At 35.6% G+C, this 13,286-nt stretch overlaps 2 protein-coding genes across 5 annotated transcripts; both read right to left on the bottom strand.

Annotated features, from left to right (window-relative positions):
• Positions 1-949: 949 nt before the first annotated feature.
• On the bottom strand, positions 950-3,078 carry LOC140880570 (large ribosomal subunit protein uL16). Its single transcript, XM_073285131.1, has 4 exons — positions 2,960-3,078; positions 1,588-2,089; positions 1,364-1,445; positions 950-1,208 (listed from the first exon to the last, which is right to left on the bottom strand). The coding sequence occupies exons 1-4, from the start codon at positions 2,967-2,969 to the stop codon at positions 1,134-1,136; spliced, it is 669 nt and encodes a 222-aa protein (XP_073141232.1). The 5' UTR covers positions 2,970-3,078; the 3' UTR covers positions 950-1,133.
• A 729-nt stretch (positions 3,079-3,807) lies between these two features.
• LOC140877902 (probable LRR receptor-like serine/threonine-protein kinase At1g06840) lies at positions 3,808-12,027 on the bottom strand. Of its 4 annotated transcripts, none has more exons than XM_073281503.1 (21): positions 11,694-12,027; positions 11,288-11,441; positions 10,387-10,534; positions 10,181-10,252; positions 9,989-10,060; positions 9,625-9,768; positions 9,405-9,476; positions 9,252-9,323; positions 8,427-8,501; positions 7,951-8,019; positions 7,565-7,633; positions 7,417-7,488; positions 7,165-7,251; positions 6,999-7,067; positions 6,390-6,895; positions 6,011-6,166; positions 5,580-5,863; positions 5,181-5,232; positions 4,826-5,076; positions 4,573-4,707; positions 3,808-4,390 (listed from the first exon to the last, which is right to left on the bottom strand). In XM_073281503.1, the coding sequence occupies exons 2-21, from the start codon at positions 11,397-11,399 to the stop codon at positions 4,046-4,048; spliced, it is 2,862 nt and encodes a 953-aa protein (XP_073137604.1). In that variant the 5' UTR covers positions 11,400-11,441; positions 11,694-12,027; the 3' UTR covers positions 3,808-4,045. The 4 variants fall into 4 exon arrangements, with proteins under 4 accessions (XP_073137604.1, XP_073137605.1, XP_073137606.1 ...); XM_073281504.1 differs by having other exon boundaries at positions 11,781-12,027; XM_073281505.1 differs by lacking the exons at positions 11,288-11,441; positions 11,694-12,027 and having other exon boundaries at positions 10,181-10,226; positions 10,387-10,457.
• Between the last annotated feature and the right edge of the window lie 1,259 nt (positions 12,028-13,286).

Genomic DNA, 13,286 nt, shown 5'->3' with positions numbered 1-13,286 from the left:
GGTTTTTTTTTTTTTGTTTTTCGTTTTTTTGTTTTTGGTATTAACAAGGGTAATTGATCAACCCTTTGGATCTCTTTGATGTCACTAGATATCTTTGTTGTGTCTCAGTCTCTGAATTTAGTTGAGTATGCTCGTTCATTTGCAGAAGTACTATTACATTGGTGAAAAAAAAAATGAGAATCACCAATTACTATTATTATAATTACTAGGAATACAATGTGTAACCATTGGGTCCGTATTATCTTTCTTATTACAAATTACAATAATTAAATAGCGTAGAATTATTAATTGCTCGCTTAAAAACGTTGCTCAAGTGGTCATCTTGATCTAAATCAAACAATTCGGACTTGATTGTTTGAATGAAATCAAAGGGTTAGAATGTTTAAATCTAACCTTTTAACAAATATGTCAAAAAGGTTAAAAATTTATATAATAAAAACTGGTCTAATTAATTTAATATGAATACCGAGTTAGATGTTTTAAGATATTTCTTAATCGGAACACGTTTTAATATGACATTTAGCTTGCTTGTTTGAAAGAAATCGACCTCATCAATTTCTCACATTCCTCCAACAATGCAACATTGGCTCATTCTATATTAACGTAATTATTATTTGCTCGAAACACTAAGGAAGAATGGGTTGCGGCCCCAAAACCATGAACACAATACTGGGAATTCCAATGCGCATGAACATCCATGGATGATCAGATATTACTAAATAAATTAATGGTAAACTACATCCAAATTTGAGTCACGGAAGCCAAAGGAACAAGAAAATTGAAGATATTGCACAATTCACGGCATGATTTTACCTTAAAATACTAACAAACACATACGACGCGGCTGTAAAATGTCAAGGGCTCTAGTTCGGAAGAACACGTCAAAGCAAACATCTTTCATGACACATACGATTTGATTGGAAAAAAACAGCAATCGAACAAAAGTAAATAATTTCAAAAGTAGACATTAAATACGCTTCTAGTTCCAAGTAAAACAAATGCGTAAAGATCCAATATGGAAACCACCACCATCCTGTCAGATTTAGAATTTAGTTCTGCAGAGAAAAGAAGGGACGACAAACAAGAGACAAAATCCAAACACCTTCTGCTTACAACGACAAACATATCCTTCATCACTCAACCAAATCCTCGGACAAGAAAGCTCTTCCTGGTTTGCGGTTTGCCAATCGCCCATGACATCCCAGAAGCTGCAAAATTTGAATTTACGAGTCAATCACACAAATGCTCCAGAATATAATATATCAGCCAACATATACCACCAAAAAATTAGGATAAAACACTAAAAAAATTGTAACAAAAAAATGTGGAAATTATGCAAGTTATCTAATAGATATCCCCATACTTTAGCATTGACACCATCAGGTAAAATCTTGTTCTCCGATTTCCACCTGATATAATCAGTACGGCTGAACTTAGTGAACCCCCTGCAAATTAAGACCGAAAATATGAACATTTATAATGACAATTTGAAAATAAACATCATTTTAGAGAGAATCCTTCAGTAGGAAAAATTCTGTAGGTCCAGCAATCAAAATAAGACCCATATGAACCAATAAATTAGCTTACCACTTCCTGCTGACAATGATTTTTTGACGACCAGGGAACTTGAACTTGGCACGGCGCAATGCCTCCTGAGCATGGTGGCTGTTACCGTCTTTGCAACGGACAGATAAAAGAACTTGACCAATAGCCACTCGAGCACATACTCCCTGAGGCTTTCCAAAAGCACCCCTCATGCCAGTTTGAAGCCTATCAGCTCCAGCACACGATAACATTTTGTTGATGCGCAACACATGGAATGGATGAACCCTGACTCTCAAATGGAAAGCATCTTTTCCTGCAAACTTGGTCATGTACTTGTTGCATGCAATTCGAGCAGCCTCAAGTGCCTCACTTGATACATTCTCCTTCTCCCAGCTAACCAAGTGCACACAGAAAGGGAATTCATCCACCCCCTTTTTCTTCATGCCCACATCATAGATCCGGATCTTAGGATCTGGAACACCACGGCAGTACCGTGACTTCGGATATGGCTTGTTCTTGATTTGGCGATAGCACCTTGCAGGCCCTACATGCATGTAAGATTCAACCCATCAGAGTTCCACGAACAGCAAACATGGCCACACTCATGGTACCCATGCAGTTTTTTTATAAGAATGGTACTCATGCAGTTACCATGTCCTAAAGTAAATCATTTCAACATGAATCCGAAATCACAATAAATGAGAAAATTCAGCGCAGTATCACAAATAAAAAACACAATACCATAACCAACACTCATCACAACCAGGTTTTTACCCAAGCAGCTTTGATATCACTTCAACTTAGGAAATGAAAACTTGGTCTTCGAAGATTTTTTTTAAAAAAAACTTAGCCGCATATACTTTGAGCGAAGATATATATTATCGACTAAAAAAATTTACCATTTAAAATCAAAATAGAATCAATGATAGAACTTAAAATTAACAAACATGCTTAGTCTAGAAATGAATCCAGCGCCTGCGGTTAACCATCATAAAACTCCCCAACAAGTAAAATTGAAGGAAAAAACATCCAGATAACTAGAAAGGAACCGCATCAACTCAATCCTTGCCATCCCCAGAAATAATAATAATTAAATAAAAAAGAGAACCGAACCAAAGGTAAGAAAAGATACAAGATAGAATCACGAACCCATTAAAGTCCCCCCATTTTTCGATACTACAAAAATAACAATCTCCACAATAAAAAACCTTGGATCCAACAAGTAGCTAAAAAACAGAAACATGTCAATAGATCCAGATATTAGAAGCTCATAATCATACTTTCGACCAAACATAATAAAAAAGCATCACTTTTTGAGCTATATTTCAGATGAACGATTTACGCGTACATATATATTCCTAATCACTCTTTCAAATACCGAATCAATGAACATATATTATTGAAAGAAACTTACTTCGTCCCATGGCTAGGTCCCGGTGGTTGAGAGAAGAAAAGGTTGAAACTAAACCCTAGCGACGATGTTATTGCAGATATATATACTGAAGCAAATGAAACAAATGTTAGGGCTCTGTCATACGTATGGGCTTGCGTCATATCAATTAGGATAGCCAGCCCTATCTAACAGTTGGGCCGTCAGAAGCTTCTTATTCTGGGTTAATGGGCTTCGATATCCAGGCCTCTATGATGGGCCATCCAGAAGCTTCTTATTCTGGATTAATGGGCTTGGATTGTTTATTTTCAATGTCGGCACTTTGTTACCGGGTAATTCATTTATCATGTATTCAATATATTTGTTACGGGCTAATTGCATTCACATCCCCTGTGAAAAGTGTAAAAAACATAAAACATCATGTGTAAAATTAATAGCATTTTAGACCCTATGTTTTAAAAAAATTAGCATAAAAACCCCTATGAGAGGGTATAAATGTGCCTGAGTTTGTATGACATAGAGGTGAAATGTGCTACATTTTAAAAAATTGAGGGATGCATTAGCCTATTAATATTTCTTAGGGGATTTTATGTCTTTTAGACTTTTCACAGGGGTGTGAATACAATTAACCCTATTTGTTACACATCTTCCTTATCAAATATAAAAGAAAATAAATGTCAAACATATTAAATACAGAGAAGTTTTTTTTTTTTTTTGAAACGAAATACAGAGAAGTTGAACATTTAAAAAGAAGAAGAAAAAAACTTATTTATTTTAACATATTATTAACTATTTGACAACAAATTATACGGTACGTTGCAACTGAATGATAAAATCATATTTTAAAAAAATATATAATTATCACATTCAAATTTGTTTAAATTGATATAAACTTGTTTATTGCATTACTCAATCCAACCGTGCAAAATGCTTGAGAAACACAAAACTAAGCACATAAATATATCCTGTATTAGCATCGAAACAACATAAAACAGCTAAACTACAAATTATGTACAAAAAATGCAGCACAAATTTAAATGGTATTTATCTACATGAAGCTACGTCTCTCTGTAAAAATCCATCCATGGAGAAGGCATGGAGCCGTAGTTGTCACCTCGGTACAACGGTGGGGAAGGCGCCACTGACAAGCTCGTTACCTGAGATATCTTGTGAAAAGAAAGGAACTCTGGAGGAAGAAGCTGAAGATGGCGGAGTCGCAAACTTTCCAGGATCAGTGACCAAGGATTCTGTCATCTTGGTGTCGGATTCGGGTATCATGTACCATATGTTCTCGAGTTCTCTGACCACTTTCGCCATTGTGGGGCGGGCTTCAGGGTCATCCCGGCAACAGTTTAAAGCCAGAGTTACGAACTTCTCCACGCACTCGGAAGGATAAGATCCCATGCGTTCATCAATAACAGAGAATATCATGCCCGAATTGTATGCAATGTTGACCTGATGCAGACGAGCAAACGCTTAGCGTATGTGCATGCAATTGAGATTCTTGGTGTCCATCATAATTTTGGCTGTTGAAAATTGTGAAAAGTGGAATGATGGTGTGTCGAAGACAAACACTCAATTGTTTGTAAGTTTTCTAAGAGAACGCTTAAGCTGTAGTCTGCGAAATGGCGTCTTACCTCCCTGACAATGTTTTTGCCATGAAATATAGGATGCATCCCAGTTAAGAACTCAAAAAAGACGACCCCGAGGCTGTAAACATCGCTTTTGTCAGTCAATTTTTGAGTAAGAAAATACTCTGGATCAAGGTATCCCTGCAGTAATCAGGCAACGACGAAACATGTGTTAGGAACATGATCAAATAATATATATATACATATGTGTGTGAGTGTGTGTTTATATATTTGAGCCAGCTCTTCTAAATGTTCTTACCGGTGTCCCTTTGACTACTGTAGATACATGAGAAGGCATGGCTCCTTCAAGCTCTGGTAGTGGAGCTAGCCGCGATAATCCAAAATCAGCAACCTTGGCAATAAGCTTAGAGTCTAATAATATGTTGCTCGACTTGATATCCCGATGAAATATTGGAGGGTTGGCTTCTGCATGAAGGTAAAGGATGCCTCTGGCCGAAGCTAACGCGATTCTTACTCTTGATGCAAAATTCAGAGGCACTTTAGACTTACCTGTCATATAAATGCACCATACAAGTATAAGGTTTTTGCAAAATCAGCCATAGATAATTGTTGACCAACACAAAAGTAGCAAAAACTCCACTTTCATAAATTACCAGATAGGTGGTCCCTCAAGGTGCCATTACTCATGAACTCATAAACCAACATCTGCACCAAGAAATGCACAACAAATATGAGAATTCAACTCATATACAAAGATTTAATAGCTTGTGATATGAATCAAAAGAACTAGGAGAATAACAAAGCTTGGGGAACATAAATTAAGACTTGAAAAATCCTGCTGTCTATATGTTTGGGTTCTCACATTAAAATGATACATAAGCTAATCAGCAAACTGAACCTTAAGAAATCAAGTAATAGCTGGAGAAGCCTTTCCCATGTAAATTACATTTTGCCATAAAAAATCTGAACTGTCATTGGACATTCCAACTGACTCTGACTTTTGCCCATTAGCCAGGGTTTGGTAAGTATAAAAAATTTGAAGAACTTGGTACCTGTTCACCTTCTTCATCACAATATCCGACCAATGATACAAGGTTCCTATGATGCAACCTGGACAGTAGGTCTATTTCCGTCAGAAACTCCTTTTCACCCTGTAGCGATCCCTCCTGGGCACGCTTTATTGCCACTACTGTGTCATCAGCAAGAACACCTTTATAAACTTTTCCATAACCTCCCTCTCCGACCTGGCTCGAGCTATTAAAATTATTTGTTGCCAATGCCATCTCCGCGTAAGTGAAATCTTTCACGCCATCAATTTTTTTGGAGATCCTAGATACTGAAATGTTTGCAATGATAAGTCTCAATGAAGTTGTCAAATAATACTGGCAATGAATCAATCACAGAAACTTCTCCCTGACTTCAACAGAGGTACTATTGCACCCGCTAACACAACCAAAAAGCCAGAAAAGGAGGGAATACTCACGTAAGCGTCTCTTAGAACTTGTGTGCCTTCTCTTTAAGTACAACCTTACGAGAAGGAGCGCCACAAGTGCTGTTAGAGTAACTGTACCAGCTATCGTCCCTACTATAATGCCTGCTAATGCACCCTTGCTAATGCCAGACGATGATGGGGGAAACTCTGAGGGAGAAAACCAAAAAAGGAAATAAGCGGCAGCCTCAGAAATTACGAAAGCGAAGATGGCTGCTCTTAAATCTTAATTATATCAAAATTATGGCTGCTTTTATTACTTCATAAAAACAATGTTGTAGTTTATCAGAAGACAATCAAGTATCAAACCATTTCTCACAGTATTATTCAACTGTCTATAAACATATCGTAGCTGGGAAAAAAATGGACGTACCATTTGCATAAAGATCAGAAAGAGTGAAATTGAGAAGCTCAAAAGGTCCAAACACTTCACTATCACGAATCCTCCATCCACTAAACAAACCACGAATACGTAGGACTTCGGTCCTGTTAAATAACCGATCAGTATTGTTGATATACAATGGAAAAATCTTTAGGTACATTCTGAGACGAGGACCCTCTTGCCATGCAACGGAATCAATATCAAGCTGATACACATCTAACCCAAGCCCGGAACTTAGGTAGAATTCAAATGCTTTGGCATATGGAACAAAATCTGAGAACCCAGGACTCTTCAAGCGATATCCAACATATAGTGGAGCAGCACAAAAGCAACGTCCTATGGTAGGAGATACCGGGGCATAATCATATGGAGGTGGGCATGACATGGGATCACAATTTTTGGCAATTCCAAAGCGCGAGGTATTTCTGAAATCTACTTCACGACCCCCACAAAATTGAATCAGGTTGCTGTTTGAGCATGCAGGATTTCCTTGAAGCCTGAAATTGTTAGACGGTATAAATGGAAAAGGAACCTTAGAATTTCTAAACTTGTCTTTATTCAAGAAAAACATCAACTTAAGAAGGCAGATAAAAGACTAACCCAATGGAAACATTTTGAGGGACGAAAAGAGTGCCCGAAATATTTGCAAAGTTGTTGAACGAAAAATCCCTGCAATGCCAGCAAGCATACATTAATGTACTAAAATTAAGTATACCTTTCAGTCTAATGATAATAGAGAGATCATCATATAAAGGAGAGGGCTTACAGGAGAAGTTTCTCAGTCTCGTTTAAAATTCGATTTTGCCAGATGGTTGATGGAACAGAACCAGTCAGGGAATTATTTGCCAGAGACCTACAACCACAAAGTTTAATTATGTTAGGATGAAAAAACAAGATTGATAACTCTGAGATACATAGGGGAGTTATAAAATGAATAGACTACAAAACAAGAGATTTTTCGGGATAAACTCCATCAAATAAAGGACATGAAATTGATGGAAAGTCGATGAAGCCTCACAATTTCTGTAGAAGAGGAAGCCTTGAAAAGCTGGCAGGAATGGTTCCATTCAGCTTATTGTTTGAGAGATCACTGCAGAGTATAAAAAAGGTCCAATAGCGAAGGTATTTGTGCGCTCTTAAAAGAGAAAAATGTGAATGTCGCTTACATGGTTGTGATATTTTCAGATAGACCACCTGGTGGTATGGAACCATTAAGCTGGTTCCAGCTCAAATCTCTGCAATCCAGCACACCCAATTAGAGAAAGAGATAAACCATTTAGTTTTCTGGTCATAATTCTAGGTACTGTTCCATGTTCATTAACAACTCCGTCAGCCACACGGGTATCAATGTTTAAATAGGCATAGGACCAAATTATTTACGATAGGTAAACGAGTCATTTTTTTCTTACAGGTGAATCCTTCATATATTTGCAGATTAGCCAACAAACAGATTTAGCAATATGAGAGCCACTTGCAACAGGACAGGTCAAAACCACAAGATAAAAGTAGTCAAGTCCAGAGTAGGAATCAAGTTTAATGAATATCTACTTACATGTAAGCAATTTGAGGCATATTGCTCCAATCAGGAATAGGTCCTTGCAAACTGCAGTTCCTTAGACTCCTGATATACCCAACAAAACCAAATTGTTACCCACAATACCTTGCACTAGTTCTCAATGCACTGTCCTCATCAGCAACATCAAGTCTTTCGGAAAGGAAGACAAAACAATGAAATATTATACGTTGACACTTGACCAAGTCTACACATTGGATATTAGACTCTTCTGGAGAAGTTGAATCGAGATGTTTCTTTTTTAGAATTACAGAAAACTGTACATGTAACCAGAAGACCATGTAACGTGCACGTCACATTGGATATTAGACTCTTTTGGAAAAGTTGAATCGAGAATTTTTTTTTTCAGAATTACAGAAAATTGTACATGTAACCAGAAGACCATGTACCATGCACAACTGCTATAAAAATCTGTGTAGCAAAGGAAAAGTTTAACAACGCATTCATTCACTTACAACTTCAATAGGCGAGACATGTTGCCGTATGTAGCAGGTATTGTACTTCCTTCAAAGTTGTTATTATCGAGCTGGCTGAGAAACGAAGAAATGTTAGAAAAAGGTGGACAAAAGTAAACATAGAAATAGAAAATGATGCACCTCAGTGCATATACTCTAAATTTTTTCATCAAATAAAGATCCAGAAATAGAGTCAAATTCTTTTCTTTCACCGCAGAAATATTAAAAATGCAAAGTATTAAAAACAAAAGTGAGTCGAGGAAGGACCAATAAAAGATAGCAGTGCAAGAGAACATGAACTACATGGTGATTTTATTGAGATTTAAATCCTGGACCTAGGCATTAATCTATGTACCTTCTAAGATACTCAATCGGGAAACGAACGATAGTTGATGACGATACAGGTTTATTACTGATAATATAAACGATATTTATACCATGCATCATCAGTTTCACAGATGCGATAATGTGTGGACATTATTTGCTGTGTGGCGTACCGCCAGAGCATAGAACAAGACTTTATGTAGCAAAAAAAAGTTTGCAGAAACAATCAGAACCAGTTTTTTTGAACTTGTCTGAATGTGAAAATTATTTCACTCGCATTCTTAAAATTCTGGATAAGGCCGTTATTTTAATGGTACGATTACATTAAGCTACACACCTGGAATGAAAAATCAATGAGGCATAATCAAAAGGCATCCCCAAGTTATTCTAGTAAAGCCATGCACATGCAGTTCTAGACCATAATGACAAGTGACAGCTGGATCAAAACAATTGTTGCAATATTGCATGAGGAATAACATTTTACAAGGAAAAGATGCATACATTATTGTCAGACTCGGTGTTTCAGACAGTTGCGGAGGAAGATATCCTGATAAGTTGTTATTATCGAGCAACCTGCAGAAAAATTCATGCACGTGTATAAAATAATCTTCAAAATGCCACAAAACCGATCAAATAAACAGATATTCGACTCACAAGTGAACAAGTATCGGAAGTCGATGCAAATCTGGGGGAATTTGTCCGCTGAGTGAATTATTATTCATATGGCTGCTCAGAATGCAGAGTAACAATTATACGAAGCAAAAACATAGCCAACACACACATAACTTTCAATCACTCAAAAAAGTTTAATAGTCTGAGAAGATGAACATTGCAATGATGCCTAAATTAGAAATAAAAAGAAATAAATCATTACAAGTGTTTTGCTTTTGTCAAGTTAGCAAATGAAAGTGGTATCTCTCCTGCAATGTGATTCTGGTCAATTTGTATCCTATCCAAGTTTGAAAGGTTACCAAGCTCATCCGGTAAGGAACCTGTTAGTTGATTTCCATTCAGAAGCCTGCAAAAAATGGCATGGAAACAACACTTATGACATGAAATTTGATCTCTTACAAAGAAGGACGGTTATAATTATAAAATCCCCGAGAGCAACTTTAATGATTTGAACTCATCATAACGTAAACGAACTCATCTACATGACCCTCTATCAGACCATGGACAAAGTAGAACGAGAGCATCTGGGAAAAAGTAAAATTTAACAGAAAGCAATCGCAACTCACAAAAGTTGTAACGTTGATATGTTGCCTATCTCCTTTGGTATGGACCCAGTTAAGTTGTTCCACATAAAATCTCTGTAATAGAAATAACATTAAGTTATTATAAGTCTCACTAACCATATCGTAATGCCAACTTCAGTGATCCAAATTTCTAAAGTGCTGTAAAATGAAATGGGGTATGAATATTTTACTCACAGTATCGTCAAATTAGATAAAAGTCCAAGTTCTGGTGCTAAACTTCCTGATAGATTCAAATTCAATAAGAACCTGTTCAGAATAATAAAAGCATGTAACACATTCTCTGAACTGCAAGGTAGTACGTGAAAGAGAAGTTATTCTGTAAGATAACATTTGATGCCATGAATTTTGTAATGCAAGATCTGGAAAATTATTAGACGTACAGTTCTTTAACATGAAGATAACCATCGTCCAATGTCGTGTTATAGCAATTGATCCCAGTCCAGTTAGAAGTACATGGATCCCCACGCTTCCAGCCATCGAGTTTTCCATGATCAATCAAACTATTCTTGATGGATCGCAATGCATTCACTGCACAAAACATGAAACTTTTATAGTTTCATAAAAAATTACGTAATTTCTTGTCGAACCCCAAACCATTGAATTCACCGTACATCGAATTCACCATACAAATTAGTAACAAATGACACCATACATCGAATTCACCATCAGGACAATCATACGGCAACATATGCGATTTGCAAATGCCTTTAACACTCGAACTTTAATGGTTCTACATCAAACTAGCACTCATCAATATAAGTTACACTAAGCCTGTTAGGTTATAAACTCATGAGGTGTCCATCCCTATTGGGTGGAGTGGCCTCATGAGTTTATAACCAACTCTTTATTAGTTTAGTATTTCAATGTGGGATATTTTAACCTTTGAGAAGCCGACGTCCGCGTAGCCCTTTTCTAGGTCACCTCTTCCGCTACACCGACTTCTCAACGAGAGCACCAATGTTAGGTTATAAACTCATGAGGTGTCCATCCCAAAAAGTTTGCCTATTGGGTGGTGTGGCTCATGAGTTTATAAACAACTCTTTATTAGTTTAGTATTTCAATGTGGGATATTGTAACGAAGCCAGACTCCAAAACATGTAAAATTGCAGCATCTCCAGCTCTTTTACCAAAAAGTCAACATCAAAGAAAACCATTGCATAAATTGAATAGGATGAAGATTTACATTACCCACCACACGACATATAACTAGAATACATCTCGAATACTAGAACATCTGATAAGGATATAACAAGAAGGATCATATCAAATGGAAAAAGTTACCTTCTTTTGGATCCGTTAACTGGCTGTCAGCAATAAGAAACAATAACAAACACAAAGCTACACTCAATCCAATCTTTGCAGAAGTTAACTGGCACATCCCAAGATTCGCCATTTATCCGAGATTATCAATATTTCTACAACATATATCACCCACCTGAAACAGTAATCAACAAAAAACAAAGTTTACACACAAATTAACAAAACCGCCAATAAGACAAGCAAAACCACAAACACTTTGTAACCAAAAACAGAACTAGTCAAGCTCCAAATCACATCAGAGCAAAAACATCTCTTTGAACGACGAACAAGTCAAACAAGAACAACCCTTCAAAAAGAAAACCAAAGGTATCTAATAGAATCCCGTGATTCAAACAACAAAAGAAACATATCAAGCAAAAATACTTACATGAGAAGGTGGTGTTTTTGGTAGCACCAGAAAAGTGGGGTTTGAAAATTGATGAAACGAAAAGCAGTATGAAATAAAGAAACAAACCCAAGTAACTGGTCTGTCACCGGGGCGGGTAACCACATAGATTGAATATGTTTATGCTGATGATGGACGAAAAGAACGGCACCCATCTCTTTCATTTGTTGAGTCTTCAACTTTCAACTTTGAATACTTCAAATATTATATTTATCATCTACATGTATGTACACACTACAATCAAGCAGAAGTTGGTTCTTTATTTAATGCAACAATTATAAATTAAACGCAACGGTGGCTGCCTTCAGCTTCATTGACTTATGCTGCGTAATCTACTGACACTTAGCTTTTCTGCAAAAAAAAAAAAAAATAGGAATATTCATATTTTCCGAGCTTTAAGTTAAATAATGGTACACTTAAATTTTCGAGTTCATCTTATTTTTCTTTAGAAATATAAATTGATTGAGACAAAAAAAGAGAATTGAAGCATTAAATTTAAAGAAAACTACTCCAAGATGAATAAAAAAATTCAGGATTTGGACAAGATTATTACACTTGGTCTACTCAATGCAATTTACTACTTAGCATGATTATTACAACAGTGACTCCAATTTGAGTTGGATCAATTGAAACCGCCAAAAAATCTATACATTTAAATATTAAGTCATTATACACTAAAACTGTTAAAAAATAAAAAATCAATAAATTTAATTTTTTACTTTATATTAATAATATTTAAAACAAAAACTATTGTCACAAGATAAAATTTATTGATTTGTATTCAACATACATTTCATTATATAAAATGAAATTATTTCTAATTATAAAATATTATGAGCTAAAACTAATTATAAGGTATACATTTTCAATAAATAAAAAATATAATAGATTCTCAATGATATGTATACATGTGTGTAAGAATACTTATATATATATGTATATTGGCAGTGTTGGTTCAGCAAATATGAGGATCCGTCTAGGACGCGTTTGATCAGGTTTAAACTCAATTAATTATTATTGTTTTTATTGGTTTGTATGTTATTGTGTTAGTCCAAAAATTGATGCATGACGCTGGTTGTGGATTCTTTCGTTGAAACATAAAATAAAATCGGTGCTCATTATAACTTGATTTGAATTATAGTGCAAATGGTGTTTATTTTATACGATTATGGTAAGAAATTTGGATTAACAAAGTCGTTTCTACATTATTATTTTAAACAAAAGTGACTAGGTTTATTTATTTGTTTGTTTATACCTTGATCTTTGTATTTAATTGGCGCGCAACAAATTAGTCGAAGAATAGTTGCGTTTTATTAAAGAATGTTGCCAGCTCCAATTTATACTTTTGACCTCCTCCTCCTCTCATTATTATGGGGGCCAGAAAGTCGTCGAATTCAATTTTGATGCATTTAATTCACATTATATCTCAAACAAAAAAATTCACATTATAATTATATTTTTCCTTCAAAGAAAAAGTAAAATAATACAAATAAATATGTTATAAATATTGTATAAAATAACTGGTGTTTCTATGCAATAATGCAAACGATGCATATATACACACAACATATATAT

The sequence above is a fragment of the Henckelia pumila genome, chromosome 2 (assembly GCF_033568475.1).
Source record: "Henckelia pumila isolate YLH828 chromosome 2, ASM3356847v2, whole genome shotgun sequence".
In the NCBI taxonomy this organism is placed as follows: Eukaryota; Viridiplantae; Streptophyta; class Magnoliopsida; order Lamiales; family Gesneriaceae; genus Henckelia; species Henckelia pumila.
This window is presented reverse-complemented; position numbering and strand designations above follow the sequence as displayed.